The 16,181-nt window shown below is 59.2% G+C and overlaps 1 protein-coding gene across 2 annotated transcripts in view; it reads right to left on the bottom strand.

Annotated features, from left to right (window-relative positions):
* Positions 1-5,004: 5,004 nt before the first annotated feature.
* The window catches only part of CPZ (carboxypeptidase Z), a 24,270-nt gene continuing 13,093 nt past the window's right edge, over positions 5,005-16,181 (bottom strand). For both annotated transcript variants that reach the window (XM_060147452.1, XM_060147453.1), the window contains 6 exons: positions 15,629-15,790; positions 15,063-15,221; positions 11,129-11,264; positions 9,257-9,396; positions 6,087-6,186; positions 5,005-5,437 (listed from right to left, as the gene is read on the bottom strand). In XM_060147452.1, coding sequence (XP_060003435.1) covers positions 5,088-5,437; positions 6,087-6,186; positions 9,257-9,396; positions 11,129-11,264; positions 15,063-15,221; positions 15,629-15,790 — 1,047 coding nt within the window. In that variant the 3' untranslated portion in view covers positions 5,005-5,087. The remainder of the gene's footprint in view (positions 5,438-6,086; positions 6,187-9,256; positions 9,397-11,128; positions 11,265-15,062; positions 15,222-15,628; positions 15,791-16,181) is intronic.

Genomic DNA, 16,181 nt, shown 5'->3' with positions numbered 1-16,181 from the left:
TTTTCAAAGAGCCAGTTCTGGGGCTTGTGAACCCTTTCTACTCTTTTGGTTTCTTTGCTCTCTTTATGTTTTTTTCTTTATCATTTTCCTCTTCTTATATTCTGAGTTTAAAAAAATACTTCCTTCAGGTGATAAGTTAACTCCTCTATTTTTAGTCTTTCTTCTTCAATGATGAATGTATCTAACCAGTGTACCAGCTTTCACTGTGTCCCATTGAGAAGATTTCCTTGTCACTGCTCTCAGATTAATTTCAAATTTCAGTTTTCATTTCCTTTTACTCCGAGGATATAGTACAGGGTCTAATTGTCTTATGAAATCCATTCTCCTCTTTTCTATGGTAACAGAGCCCTCAGTTTTTATTGGACTTAGTCCTACCCAGGATAAAAACTACAAATCCCAGCATTCCTTAAGCTAGGCATGACCATGTAACTGAGTTCTGGCCAATGAGATGTGAGCAGAAGTGATGGGGGCAAGTTGGGGACCATGTGGATGAGGGCAGCCCCGCGATGGTGGAGCAGCAGGGTGATGGGGCCTGGGCTCTCGTGGAGCATCCTGCTGTCTGACCACAACCCAGGCCAGACTTTTAAACTTCCGTTGTGTTAATTCACTCTTCTGTTGGTTCTCTGCCATGCAGCTAAATCTATTCTCTAAGATAAAGCATAATTTAAGAGAGTGTGCATGTTACCTTCCAACTGGTAAAGGGTTGGGTTTTTCTGGGGGGGGAGAGATCGAAATTTTATTTATTATTTCTAATTTTTCTAGCAAATGGCTAGAGAAAATCTCAACCTTTTAAATTTTTTCTAAAGGTTTACTTTGTGACTAAGTACATTATCAATTTTCATAAATGGTCAGTGGCTCTTGGAAAGAATGTGTAATCTGTATTTGAAGTACGAAATATTTTGTGTACATCTATTAAATTGAGTTTGCTGGTGATTCCATTTCTCTAAAACTTGATTTATTTATTTACCGTCTACCAGATTGGTCTGATTCTGAAAATGGTACATTGCAATTCCTGTTGAAATTCTGCTTTTATCACGTTCTCCTTGTATTTTTAAATAACTTGGTTTTATATAGTTAGCTGCTAAGTTGATTAGTGTATAATACAGATTTATTATTTTATCTTACTCATAAATTGTCCTTTTAATCCTTCAGAATGCCTCTTTCCCATTTAGTGTTTTTGATTTTCAGTTCCACCTTCTCTGGACTAAAAATGATGCCCTTGCTTTCATTTTGTCTGCATTTCTCGGTATCCTTTCAACATCCCTTTATTCTCAAGCATTCTTTATCACTTGCCTTGAAGGCTGCTTCTTTAAGAGAATGGAAAAAAAGACTGTAAATATATATATGTGTATATATACACTTTGCTGTACTCTGAAACTAACACATTTGCTGTACGCCTGAACCACTTTGCTGTACACCTGAAACTAACACATTTTAAATCAACTATATTTCAATAATTTTTTTAAAAAAAAGAGAATAAAAAATAAAATAAAATACATATAGGCTTTTTTTAAAAAAACCCAAATTGGTGGTCTCTGTTTTTTAACAGGGAATTTTGCCCGTGCACAGTTTTGGTGGTCTCTGCATTCTACTCCTACCGTGTTCTTTATGCTTATCGTTTACTTTTTCCTTGCTGTGTGATCTTTTCCTTTTCCTCCTTTTTTCTGCTATTTACCCCCACCCCCTTTCTCCTCATCAGCATCTGTGAGTCATCTGGCCTCTCTCTTTACGCCAAGGGTCACCTTCCCTCTCCTGCTTCTACATCAAACTCCCAGTTCTGTGTCGAAATCAAGACCCCTCCCCACAATCAGTGACCCCACCCCCAGCTGCTGAGAGCTCTGCTCCCTTTCGAACCCGTTCCTCCCCAGTGCCCGGCCCCATGCAGGAGAGCAAGGACCAGCTCCTGCAGCCAGTGCTACCGAGTGCCTATGATTCTTTGCTGCCCCTCAGTGTTGTGCCCTCAACTGCCAGGACTAGTAAAATCTAATAACTTGACCTTGTATCTTTAATGGGTTGTTTCCCAGGACAAAAGAAAAAAAAAAGGAAAATCTTGAGCTGTTTTCAGTCATCACACCATGGGCGGTGGGGTGGTGGTGTCACCTGAGGCTGGTGTGTGTGTATTCGGGATAAAGCAAATAAGCAATTATAACAAACACTATCTTCCCCATCGCTGTTGAAAATCGGATTTCTCAGAGTAGCATGGAGGGCTAATTCTGAATTTGGATTGGAACCATGAATGTGAACTCATCTATGTTCCCCCTTCAAAGGAAACCTATTTCCTGCTGTCTGTAACAGGGAAGAACCTTTGTATTCTGTTACAAGTTCATCACTAAAGGGATGTTGTCTATAAGCTTAAATTACACATCATTGCCCATCTCTGGGAACCCTGACTCCCAGGTAATGAGCATTAAGCTAAAATACCTTCGTTCAGCTCACAGGACACATCCTGACCCGGCCCACCTGTGAATGACTGCAGGGGGAAGAAATTAACACAGGAACCAAGAAGTGTTTGACTTTGCCCCCTCCCCTTTTGGTATAAAAGGAGTCTGAATTCTAACTCAGGTGAGACGGTTCTTTGGGACATAAGTCCACCATCTTCTCTGTCTGCTGGCTTTCTGAATAAGGTCGTTATTCCTCGTCCCAACAACTCGTCTCTCAATTACTGGCCTGTCGCGCTGCAAGCAGCATGAGCTTAGACTCAGTGACATGTCCTCTGCAGGGCCTGGAAGCCATGGCCAACCCCCGGGGGAAAATGAGGAGCCAGGTGTGCAGGTTACATTTTTAAACGTCATCTCCCACGATAGAAACCAGGAGACTTGAAAAGACGGGGTGGAGCCAGAGGGCCCTGGCTCAGGGCACTGTCAGAGGGCAAGGGTGTTGCCAAGGACTCCTGGCTTCTATCGAAAGGACATAGGAGCCCCCACAGTGTCTCTGCTGGCCACAGACAGGTGATGTGAGCATGAGTGAGGGGCTGGCCTCCTGGTCTTCCATCTCCCCGTCCTCATCCCCATTTCTGGGGCCCTGCCCTCAGCACCTGGCATGAACCAGGCGCCGGACAGAGCTGTCTCTGCCTCTCACACCGACTCTGGGAGGTGGCTGTGATCAGCAGAGAAAGTGAGAAATGCCGGGAGAGCAGGAGCCCCACACACGGGTCATGCAGGAGGGGTCCAGCTGCCGCCCACATGCTGCGAGGTCCTGGGCTCGTCCCACAAGCTCTCTGGGTGGTACCCATATCCGTGCAGCAGGGATAGAGTGCCCAGTACACAGTAGGGCCAAATAACTGCTGGTCTTCGGGACCACTGACACATGAGTGGGGGAATGTGAAGTAGAGGGGCTCCGAAAGCCGTGATGTTTGACCAAAGCTCCGGATCATTCCTGGATGCCCACACGTGCCTCGCTTTGCAAACTGTGAACCGCTGTATGGGGGCCGGATTGTGTGACTGGAGGATGCCCTCGCCCCCTCCTGCACCTTCCTCCGCAAAGGCAACACCACCCACCGTCGGAAGCATGCCTGTTCCTGTTGGCTTTGGCCCAGGCTGACAGGAAGCAATCCCACAATGCTGATGGTGCTAGTAAGGGTCAGGCTGGTATCCAGCTGGGGTGAAGGCACTGCTCCAGAGGGATAACACACTTGTGTGTGGGGTCAACCCTGCCCAGGCCAGGGACACTAGGAGGCAAAGGAGCCCAAGAACACAGCCAGGAGCAAGCAAGGATCCCACTTCTCTTATGGGTTGAATTGCGTGCCCCCTCCCACCCGGAATTTATATGTCAAAGGCCTAAGCTCCAGTACCTGTGAATGTGACTGTATTTGGAGACAGAGTCTTTACAGAGGTGATCAAATTAAAATGAGCCCATCAGGGTGGACCCTGATCCAATAAGACATAAAAAGAGGGCATTTGGATAGAGAGACAGACGGGCATGGAGGGAAGAGGATGTGAAGAGATGGGGTGAAGACAGCCATCTAGAAGCCAAGGACACAGGCTTAGAGCAGATCCTCCCTCACGGCCTCAGATGGAACCAGCCTGCTGACACCCTGACTCAGATCCCCAGCCTCCAAGACCAGGAGACAAGTGTCTGTGGTCTGAGGCCTGGTCTGCGGTGCTTTGTTACGCAGCCCTAGCTGACTAATGCACGCTCTCTACGAGCCTTCTCTGATAGGCTACCTCACTCCCTGCCTGATAGATCCCAGGAACGACAGACCCACCTAACTTCAGAAGCGGACCAGAAGGGGGTCCTGTGGGGAGTTTGGGGCCTCAGGTACCCCTGGACCTGAGTTGGTGGCAACATAGGATGAGGATGGGGCTGAGGGAGACCCTCCCTCCTGGAGTCAGGAGTCTCTGAGTGTGACCATTGGGTGATGCTGCTTTTTTTTTTTTTTTTTGCCGTACACGGGCCTCACACTGTTGTGGCCTCTCGCATTGCAGAGCACAGGCTCTGGACGTGCAGGCTCAGCGGCCATGGCTCACGGGCCCAGTTGTTCCGCGGCATGTGGGATCCTCCCGGACCGGCGCACGAACCCGTGTCCCCTGCATCGGCAGGCGGACTCTCGACCACTGCGCCACCAGGGAAGCCCTGGGCGACGCTTCTTGCCAGCTCTCCTGCCCTTGAGGCTGTGACTCTGAGGGGGTCACCTGCTGCTCACCCGCCACGCCCCCAGCCAGGTTCCCCCTGCCTGTCTCCGTGGCCTCCAACCTCCACATATTCCCAGACACACAACCTTCAGCTGTAGGACCCAGAGTCTCGGCTCCCAGCCCGGCACCACCCTCTCCATGTGTGACCTTGGGGTGTCACGGCCCCCACTGAGCCTCGGTTTCCGGTCTGTAAAGCAGAGGTCCCTCTGGATTTATGACCTCACCTTCTGGGAATGGGCCACACACAGAGGGGTTTGAAGGGCAACCCCGCTACTGGCTGCCTGTGGGACAGAGGAGCCCTTGCCCAAGCGACCCTCTCTCCTCCAGGGACCGTGTCTTCCCCTGCAGGGCCTCACACACAGAGCGTCTCATCACTTTAATAAAACAAACACGGCTTTGTGGGATGTCTTTGGAGGATGGAATCAAGAGCAAGAGAGCGCGTGGGGGGCGGGGGGCCTAGTACTTGAGCAGCCAGCGAGGCTGGTGCGGGCCAAGCGACGTGAAGTAAGACCACCACCAGGGCTTGCTGCCGCCGGCCGCGGGCTGTCTCCGGGCCCCCAGGGGCTCCTGGCTGGACTCCTCGGGCTCCCTATGTGGGCCGGCACCTCCGGGCCCACTTCTCCGTGGCCCGAGAAGGAACGTTCTGGGTCTGATCCTCAGCGGCTGGAGAATGAAGTCCACACGGCCGGCCCTCTTCATCCGGGCAGGGATGATGACTTTCTTGATGACCTTGGAGTAGCCAGGGGCTTGAGCAATGACGATGTGGGACCCTGGGGGCAGCAGTCTCCAGTAGTCACCATCTGGGGCTGTGGACAGATGGAATGAAAATGACTCTCAGACCTGGGCTCAGATAGCTTTTTGATGATGGGTAATGGGGGGCAGCAGACCCCAAAGGTCTACCTCTGCATTGGCCTGGAATGTCCTTCCCACATGCTCCCTCTGTCAAACTCCTATTCATCCATCAAAACCATGCTTAGGCAGCACCTCCTCTCTGAAGCCTTCACAGACCATTCCATCCCCCACACAGTTAGCAGTCCCTCCCTCCTCTGGACTGTTTCCACAAGGAACTCACATCACAATGTACGGTATTTTTCAAATCAGCTGTGAAATCCCTGAGGGCACCTGGAGCCCACATGGGCACCCCAGCTTATCAGCGGGATGTAAGCTCTAGGATAGGAACCAGCGGGGTCCCTCCTGTAGTCTTTGAGAAGGTTTGCCCAGCAGTCACTTCTTGAGGAACATGGAATCCGCATCGATGGTCACTGGCAGCCAGGACGTGAGCGCAACCCCTAACCCCCCGCTGGACCCAATGCTGCGGGAGACACAGCTCGCGGTGGACGCAGACCCCAGGGCTCCCCACCCTCACCCCCCTGGGCCGGCGCAGGACGGAGGGAGCGGCGGGCATGCTCCGAGCACTGCAGGTGCCGGCACCACGTGGCCCCAGGAAGTGCTCACCGGTGGTGATGTCATGACGGATGCCCTTGACTAAGATCCGGGCGTTTTTGACTGGCTTGCCAAATTTGTCCATCACCACGCCTTTGATGCCCCGGTGCACCTGAGGAGACCAAGGACAGGGCATGGGTACGGCACGTACCCTGCTGAGCGCCCGGCAGCCCTCCCAGCCAGTCCCCACCCGTCTCCAGGGAAACAGCCTGGCTAATCCCAGCTCTGCACCAGTCGCCTCGCCATCTTGAGTAAGCCACACCCCTCTCTGTGCCTTGGTCTCCTCATCTGTGAAGCGAGGGTGACCAGTGAGCCCACCTCTGGGGTCCCCCTGCGGCAATCAACGCCGTCCTGGGTTTGTGAATGGCCCACAGTCCAGCTTGGGGGTCTGGCTGACATCATCTCCTGGGCCATGAGCGCTGAGCCCCCTGCCTTCCCAGGCAGAGCCGGTGTGGCAGCTTCTCCCTGAGCCGAGGCCCCAAGGCAGCGTGGGGCAGCGGGAGGACACGGGCCCGAGAGTTTGGACCCTGGTGTCAGTCCTGGCCGGGCACCAACCCGCTCCTTGACCTTGGAAAGCTACCTGGCATCTCGGGCCACTCTCCCCATCTGTAACACAGGGTCACCGTGCCCACCTCAGGAAATAAGAATTAATACACGTGAGCCGCAGCGGCCGAGCTGGAGGCAGGACGGCCCACCCTCCTGGTGGGCCCTAAGCACAGCCATTCCCGAGCACACGCCCTGCAGCTCCTGCGCACATCACAGTAAGACTAGGAAGCCGCACTTTCCAAAGAAATCACCTCCTGGAGCCCTGAGCCCATGCACAGTTCTCCTGAAACAATCAGCAACAAACACGCTGAACACCCTTTGCTCTGTCGGGCCGCAAACAACCAGAGGTTGAAGCTCACATCAAAGCGGCCGGGACGCCCTGGGGGGAGGGGAGACAGCGCATGGGCGCTGCCCTATCCCCGGAGGCTGCCCCCAGACCCCCAGCCTGCATCCCGGCCCTTCCTTTGCTCAGAGCACCTGACCAGCTCCCTCACCTGGCCTATTCCTCTCCCCCTTAGAGACACAGTTCACACTCCTCTTCCTCAAGGAAGCCCTCCGTGACTGGCCACATCAGGGGCCTCTTCTGGGGTCCCACGGTCTTGATTTCCACTCTCCCAGCCCTGACCTCACTGCGATGTCATCTGCCCTTTCCCCTCCCCCGCGGCCTGAGAACAGAGACCAGCACACAGTAGGGCCTCATGTAATCCCAGCACGCACCAGCGAGATTTTGGTCCGACCTCGTTCTCGGGCTGAGGAGTCACCTTCACGCAGGACCAGGGACGCGGAGCTCTCAGGCAGAGGAGGAGAGATGGCGTGCCTGCCCCTCCCCTCCTGTCCAGGGGGATGTAGACGCCCCCCTCCCCCCGCCCCCCACCCAGGCCTGGTCAGGATCACTGTGCAAAAGGCCTCAGTGGACACGACAGACGGATCCTTATCAGGAGGCCCGGGCAGCTGTCCTGGGGGCCATCCTGGGAGGCCGGCCACGCCCGGCCATGTGCTGCCCGGCCTTCCACGGTATCGCGCTTGCTATTAAATCTTTATACCCCGAGCCTTCACATACAATATCCACGGAGCAATCCCAGCTCCATTTAAGACTCCTTAAAACTCATTTTCACCAGACAGCCGTAAAACGAAAAGAGCCAGGAGGCCTGGCCTCGAGCCATTATCGATGATGCCCAGGCCCCGCGGCGAGGTCACCGGCACAGCCGCAGAGAAGGAACAGTGCCAACAACGCCCAGTTGTTATCCGCGGCCTTGCTTCCTTCCTATTGCTGCAGCTGCTGGTCCGGAGGCTCGGCTTCCTTCCTGCCTGGAGGAAGGTTCCTGATCTTTCCAGAAAGCAGGGGGCTCGACAACAGAACTGGCGTTCGGGGCAGGCACATCTGAGTTCGAGCTCTGCGCAGCGGCTGGTGACACTGGACCCGCCCGGTCACTCTCTGACCCTCTGTCTCCTCCTCTGGCTGTATCACAGCCTCTGTGAGCCAGGATAGGAGCCCAGCGACCCCGGACCAGCACGATCCTTCCCCCAGCACCCCTGTTCCTCCATCTAAAAAGTGGGGCAGCCCCATCCCCTGGCCAGGACTGGTGTCAGGATTCGACGACACGTGGACACCAACGGAAAGCTCTGTGCGCTCACAGACCCTCGTTGTCTCCCTCGGGCGATCCTGTTTTCCTCTTAGGACCTGCTTCTTACCGGGACGCTACGGCAACATGCCATCTTTATGATTCTTAAAAATGCTCAGGGATAAGCAAAATATAGAGGCTTCTACTGTAATACAAAAGCACTGTCGCTCCCTTTTGAGCTCCTGTGTCCCTTTCATGAGCGTTATCCTATTCAGAGCCCTGGTGGCAGGCCATGCTGGGGAGACTGAGGGGTGGGGCAGGGCTGGGAGAGGCAGTGGGACCTGCGGCATGCGGTCCCCACGCAGCCACCAGGCCACTGGGAGACCTGGCTCTCGGGGTCCAGCGATGGGTGATTGTAGACACGTTCTCTGAGGCCCCCGCTCACAGCCTGCCCACCTCTGGGTGGCCTCAGCCCCATAACTGGTGGGGGGGTTACCCCTCAGTCCGGGTGCCTCACTGCTGCCCCAGCAGCCTGTGACCTCCCCTCTGAGTCCCAGGGGCAGATCGCACAAGGCCCTGCCTGGACCGCACAGACACCCTGCTGCCCAGCCATCACCTCTGGGCCCATCCCCGACCAGGGCCTGCCCCATTCTTCTGGCCACGGCGCCCCTGCAGGCCTAAACATCCCACTGAATTCTAACATGTGCTGTCCCCCCGCCAGAGGGGTCCCTGTCCTGTCGCCTGATCTCCCTCCTTCTTCAAGATGCAGCCCAGGTGCCGTCTCCTCCAGGAAGACCCCCGTGGCCTCTGAGGCTGGGTCAGGTGCCTCTCCTGGGCTGCCCTGGACCCTGCACTCCCCTTGTTGAGACCTTTCCTGCACTGGGGGCCCTGTTGGATGCCCCGTGGTGTCCCCAGCCGCCCCAGGGTGGCCGGTGAATCCTCACTCGTGAACACAGGTGGTTAACGAATAAACAAGTGCAGTGTGATCGTGTGACAGCTCGGGCGCTGAGCCCCTACGCACGGCCTGGGTCTGGCCCTCCCCATGCCAGGCGCCGGGGGCTGCCCAGAGCTCACCATCTCCACGAAGTTCAGGAGCGGTTCCTTATTGTGCTGCCAGATGGTATAGAGGGCCTCCTCGGGGGGGAACTTCACGCAGCCCAGCTCCACCGTGATCTCAAAGCAGTTACTGTGCAGGTAGTTGAAGTCGGACATGCCTGCAGCACAGAGTGGGTGGCTCTCAACGCCGGCCCCTGCAGGGCCCTGGGCCGGGCAGCTGGGAGGGGCTGCGGTCCTACCGCGCCTCCCAGATGAGCAGACTGAGGCCCAGGAACGCCACAGCCCCCACCCAAGGTCCAGGGAGTGGGCAGCTGCACTGTGGACCAAGTGGTCTGGCGCCCACGTCCGCGGGCTCACGCAGCATCCCTGCGGCCCCTTGGGGGGTAGGGAGCAGGCCCACTTCCAGCAGAGAAGCTGGGAGCATGTGGGGGCCAGACGTGCCCCTGGGGCCCAAGCTGCTGGCCCTCCCCTGGCTTGAACCCCCAGTGATAACGTCCATTTACCTGGACCGTCCCGAGCACAGCCCAGGGAAGAAGGTCCTACTACCTTCATCTCCGGGTGAGCCTGGCCCAGCGAAGCCAACGGCCAGCCAGGGAGACGGCAGAGGCGTCGGAGCAAGTGGGGTTGACCGCCCCCCCCGTGTCTGCCTTCCACCCCATCTGCTCTGGGAGGTCTTCTCCAGCAGAAGCTGCAGCCGGGCTCTGTGGCAGCCCTGGGCCCTGATGGGGCAGCGGGAGCCCCGGCCTTCAGAGCTTCAGAGCCTCAGAGCCTGCTCCGAACCCCGGTACCCAGCGGCCACCTTCCCGACTTAACGTTCACGTCCACAGAGAGGCCACACTCCCCTGCAGATGGCCCTTCTGTCCCTGGTCACTGGCCCCATGCCCTCCCTGGGTCCGTGTCCCGAGGGAGGGGAGCCCAGCTGGCCTCTCCCGGGCTCAGCCCCCCAGTGGGGCCTTTGCAGACCCCAGGAACAGGTCATGCCTGAGACTCGGAGCCCACCCCCCGAGGGTCAGGGGGCCCGTCCGTCTGGATCCTGGGAGGGAGAGGAGCCTCCCTGACCCCCGGGAAGGACCACACGTGCCATCGTGGGCAGCAGGGGTGCTGAGCTGAGCAGGGCGTGAAAGTGGCTCTGGAACGGGAGCTGAGGGGCCTCCGTCTCCGCCTCCACAGGAGAAGGGGGGGCACAGGCAGGGCGGGTCCCAGCTCTACCACGTGCCGTGGCCCTCGAGCTGGTCCTATTCTTGTGACATGAATAATAAGGGTCGTGCTGGCGTGGAGGGCTGGCCGGCAGCACCTGGAAGCACGCGGGCCCAGCCTCCAGTGTCCCCATGACACAGGGTGTGCGTGGAGGGCTGGCGGCACCACCTGGAAGCACGCGGGCCCAGCCTCCAGTGTCCCCATGACACAGGGTGTCACCTGCTCCCACACTTCAGAGAAACAACGGATATGGTTTTAGTGTAAGTATATCCCGTGTGATCTCTGGGACTTGCACAGTATTTATACAGAACTAAAAACTCTTCCTTACTTCTCTGAAATTCACATTTAACTGGGGAATCCCATATTCCATCGGGCAACCCTACTAAACCCCAAAAGGCAAAAGAGAACTGGTCACGGGTGGAACCGTGAGATGTTAAGTGACCACTAAATAAACCACAAAACCGGCCATGGGGAAGTCACAGTCTAGCCCTTCCACGACGGGCGCACGTGAACTTCACCAAGGCCGCGAGAGAACTAAGGTCAGCCACGCCCTAATCTTCCCACCCCAGAGCGTAAGTCTCCCCACACGTGAGGCATCCCTGCTGCTCTCCCTGTTCTCAGGAGAAGCTGTTGGGAGGAGGCACCAGCCCGCCCCGCCCCATCCAGCCCCGCCCCCGCCGGTCCAGGGCGCACCTCCCGTGAAGCTGTACCAGTCTGCCCCGTTGATGATGCTGCCCCTTTTCAGGAAGTTCCCCCCACACCTGTTCTCCGACTTGTCCATCATCATGGGGTGCACGTCGGCGTAGGCTTTGGCCAGTAACTTGAACATCTGGAAAGGAGATGGAGAGAGAGGTCCCCTCGAGGGCAAGACCAGAAGGTGGGCACTCTGCAGGACGCCCTCCGAGCTGGGGGCAGTGGGGTGAGGAAGGGCCACCGCAGGGAACACCTGCAGCTCGGGTGGGAGGGGGACCAGGGTCCACGCAGAGGGCACAGCACGTGCAAAGGCCCGGAGGCGGGACGGCCAGAGCTCGGGGCGCCGGTGGTGGGTACGTGGGTGCATCGTGGAGCCCCTACGCACCTGGCTAGGGAGCGGGGGCTTTCTCTCGAGAAGGGGTCACCCTGTGGGGACACTGGCAGGGCACCTGGAGGTCGGCTTTGCAATTTATAAAGCGTTTCCTGCCGCTGTGCAGAGGGCAGGCCTCGGGAGAGGCGGGAGGCTGGCATGGGGCTCATTTTCACTAACTTCATCCCCCAAGCGAATGGCTATGACAACCGTCACTTCATTTCCCTAGGAGACAGGCAGCCCCTGCGGGCGCCCACCGGCCCGCTGCCATAACCACGTGCAGTGCCCACCACGGTTGGGATGCAGCTCACGGGGCCTGCCACCCCCTGTTGGGGAGCCTCGGGGGCAGGGCCCGTCTGGGTGCGACCCCGATTCCTGGGTGGTGCGGAGCCCCCCCCACTAACCTCCCCCAGCCCAGAGCTCCCCCGTTCCACTCCCCACCCCACAGGGCCGCCAGGTCCTTCCCCCAGGCTGGACTCAGCCACCTGTACGTCCCAGGACCGGACACGGGTCTGACCCAGGACGGAGGCTCCAGGTAGAGGTCAGATGGAGGAGGGCCCACCTGTGCTGGGCCTGTTCAGGCCCTGCGGCCCTGAGAGAGGTCTGTCCTGGGCTGGGCACCCCTCTTTAAGAAAAGGGGAGGTGGGCAGGTGGGGTCAGAAACGGGGGGCTGCTCCAGGCCAGAGCGAGAGTCTCTCCTGGCGACTCAGACCCCGGGACCTTGGGTTTGGGGAAGGATGAGTCCACTTTCTCAGGGATAAGACTGCAGTTTCAACTCGGTCCCACAGACGCAAAGCAAGCACCCAAAACACAAGGCCACGCACGTCCTTCAGTCACCGAGGTGGGCAGTCAGGGACCGCCATCCTGCCAGCAGCCCCCGTCACCCGCGGGCTGTGGTCAACCATCTTCAGCCAGGCGTCCAGGGGCTGACGGGGCTGTTTCTGGAACTGTGGCCGGGCCTCCACCGCCTGTCTGCAGGGCGGGACCTAGGCTGGGGGGCGTAGGTGGGGCCAGCCCCTCTCGAAGGTCTCTCTCTCCATCCTGCCCTGGGGCCTCCTCCTGTCACCTGTCAGTCAGCCTCCTCAGGAGAGCAGGGGAAGTCACCACCAGTCCCTACAACCCCAGGGAGCCGGAGCCCCAGGCCCGGCTGGGAACAGGCCCGACCTGGGGGCAGGATCTCCGCCCAGAGTCCAGGCGGGGTGGTGGGTCGGTGGCGGAAGGACACAGAGACAATGACCCCCCCAGATGAACCAAGGTGGGGTGCAGTGGGCTGCTAGGAGGGGCAGACATGGGCTGGCGAGGGGCCTAGGATCGCAGTCAGGGCCACGGAGAAGGACCGGCTGCCCGGGACCTGGATACACGGCAGCTACTTCCCACTGGGGGTGGGTTGCGTCAGGGAGGGCTTGGTCGGCAGGACGGAGCTTGAACCCAGCTGGGGAGTAGGATTTGGGCAGAAAGGGCAGGTGTGAGGGGGACAGAGGGGGGCGAGGCAGGCAGCCCTGGCCGGCCTGGACGTTGCCCTGAGGCGCTGGCCCCCATCCACCGGGCACCGTGGAAGTTTGGGGGCGTTAACTGGTCCCCCTGGCCAAGCCCTCCTCACGGGCCCCCACTCCCCAAGCCTCTCCTGGGACCCTGGTTTCCACAGAGACCACCACTGGCTGCGGGGCTGAAGGAGTATCGATTGATGATCGATGACTGATGGCTGACGGGGAAGTTCTCAGGGTTCTGACTCCGCGGGGACTCCTGGAGGCGAACTTCCCCCCAGAGGCGTCTTCACGCACCTGCCCCTGAGATCCAGAGACGCTGAGTCCAGCGGCCAGGGGCTCCTCCTGCCTGGAGGACACAGGCCTCCCCCAGGCATTGGCCCTCATCCCTGACAGCACAGCGGGCGGAGGCCAGGCACAGCGGAGGTCGCCCAGCCACCCCGGGGGGCCCCGGCTGAGCTCCAAGCATAGACCCTGGCACCCCTCCAGGTGCGAGGCCCGTGCTGGCTGTAGTCAGTGAGGGAGTGACTGGGTGAATGAATGAAGGAGGGAGTGAACGAGTGACTGAATGGATGAGTGGGAGCGAGGATGAACAAGTGCAGGAACGATCGCAGGAGACACGGGCTCTGCGCCCCCAGCTCTGGAGGAGGCCGGCCCAGCCCAGCCCTGCTGGGCCTCCCCAGGGAGGCCAGGGCTCAGGGGCTCCTGAACCCTCACTCCTGGGGGTCTGGCGGAGTCTCCACCTGCCCTTTCAGGCTCCACTGCGGTAGCTGCCCCTTCAGGACACCCTCCTTAAAGTCCACCTTAAGGCTGAGGGTCCAGCACACACACACACACACACACACACACGCACACACACACACGCACACCCCACCCCTGCACGTCCCCGGCCTCCTGGGCAGCCCCTTGTTCTGGCCAGGCCACACCTTCTCATCCTTTCCCGTTTCCGGCTCCGTCTCCCACCCTAAGCTAGGACCCTCGGCCCAGGGCCCAGTCCACGGGACCGGCCACACACAGGGAGGGACAGGGTGAGGCAGGGTCGACCTCTGGGTGGCCACAGGAGGAGAACACGAGGGGAGCCAGCTCCAGGCACGGGTCTGTCCAGGACCAGTCCCACCCTCCCTGCCCTGCCCCAGTACCGGTGGAAAGTGTGAGAAGGCAGCAGAGGCCAGGCCTCGCTCTCCACCCCGAGTCCGGGCCACCAGGGGGCCTGCTGAGTGACCAAGCGGGCAGCTCAGACCCTCCCAAGCCTCCCCGGGCTGGTCAAGGAAGGACTATCAAACTCTGTCTTCCCGGAAGGGCAGGGAAGTCTCCTGCCTCCTGACGGGGTGGGAGGGCAGGAGCTGGCCTGGGGGCGGGGGGGGCATCAGGGCAGTTGGGGCAGCTAAGCTCCAGTGCACTCGGCCGTGACCCGCCGAAGATCACCCACTGCCTGGCCTCAACCCCCATGCCCTTCCCAGGAGACCAGCCTCTACTATCAGTCAGGGCAGGGGGTGTCCCTGGGGAAGGGAAGAACGGCGTTGGTGAGGGGTCCGGCCGTCATCACGGGTCTCATGCCCTGCTGGTCTGAGCAGGGTCTGAAGGGTCTCCTCAGGGCCCACGTGACCGCTGGGGCCAAAATTCCTACTCTGATCCCACCGCATCCTCAAGTCCCAGGGTACCTGACCCTTAACAAACTGGCCAGACCCACAGGAAGGAGGGAGGCGCCAGGAGCCAGCCGGGCGCCGTGCACGATGCAGTGCTGCCCTCTGCCGGTGTTGCCCGGAACCCCAGCCTCCCGAGGACAGAAGACACGGGGCGGCCTGGGGGGAGGGCACTCGGCCAGGGTCCCCACCCCAGGAGCTCCCAGACGAGATGAGACACTGATGGAAGGGAGGCAGTCAGAGGAGGGAGGGGTTGCTTCCAGCTGGCTGGAAGGCTTCCTGGAGGAGGGGGTTTGGAGGTGGGCCTAGAAGGCTCCTAATGTTTCAGAGCTCCATGGGCTTCACCGGGTCAGAACCGGAGGGACTCCGGGGCCCCGAGGGCACCACCCACACTGCTGCCTCTCCTGCCTCCACAGCACTTCTGCCCGGCCTCTCACCTTCTCGTCAGGCGTGGGAGAAAACATCTTCTCCTCCTGGGGATGCTTGGAGAAGTCGAAGGGATAGGACACCACAAGGTCGCCCCCGTGGAGGCTGGCGGAGAGCACGAAGGGGATGGTCCTTATCCACTTCATTATCGCCTTCGTCTCAGGGGCCACCTGCCCAGGCGGACGAGGCAGTCCTCAGGATGGGGCACGTCCCCGCCGACCACCCAGCCCCACGCCCAAGATTCAGGATTCCGTACAGGCCCCACCGGGCACTCGCACGTGCCCATCCTCTGGCCTGGAACTCTCTTGCCCACCTCCTGGGGATGCCACCCCCTTCAGGCAGCCCTCTGGGGCACCGCCCCTGAGCACCTGCCAGACTCCGGGTGCTTTCGGTACACGCTCCCCCAATCCCACCGGCGGCCCAGTGAGAACCATCCCCATTTTGCAGGCAGGAAACCGAGGCTCAGAGGCCAAGGCTGCTCACCGCCAGCCTCTGCTGCCCTGGGGAAGGATGACCCCCGAGGGTCCCAGAACACCGGAGACTCCGGCTGCATCAGAGGGGCGCGCGCGGCTCCTACCTTACCCCACCAGTAGTGCTGTGGGATGGCGATGTGGCCACCACGTATGCTGCGGGCCGAGGCCAGGCGGTAGTACTCGGACGTCAGGTCGGGGAAGTTGCGGTTTAGGTCCAGGTTCTGCGCGTTCTGCCTCCCACTTGTCCACCCGTTGTAGCCGGCACCCTGCACACACAGGTCGCCCCCGACCAGGGGTCAGCACGCCCACCCTGATCCTTCTGGAGGGAGGCGCGGGGCTGGGCTGAGAGTCGCGGGCAGGGCTGTGGTTTCTCTCTGGCTTCACGTGATGAACTTGGGAGCTGCCCTTGACCTCCTCTGCCATCTCTCCAGCCTCTGGGCTGGTCCTCCAACCTCAGGCCCCGCACTGGCTGTTCTCCGCCTGGAATACCCCTCTCCAGGGCTGCACTGCTCGCTCCACCTCCCGCAGGCCCTGCCCAGGGCCACCTTCTCCCGGAGCGCCCCCTGCAGCCAGCACACGGTCCAGCTCCTGCCACCCCCGTCATCCTGCTTCCACAGCGCGCGTCGCCTTTGAACCCACCATAGAACTTGCAGCGTC

The sequence above is a fragment of the Lagenorhynchus albirostris genome, chromosome 4 (assembly GCF_949774975.1).
Source record: "Lagenorhynchus albirostris chromosome 4, mLagAlb1.1, whole genome shotgun sequence".
In the NCBI taxonomy this organism is placed as follows: Eukaryota; Metazoa; Chordata; class Mammalia; order Artiodactyla; family Delphinidae; genus Lagenorhynchus; species Lagenorhynchus albirostris.
The sequence above is the reverse complement of the archived record's forward strand: the minus strand, read 5'-3'. Positions and strand labels throughout refer to the sequence as shown.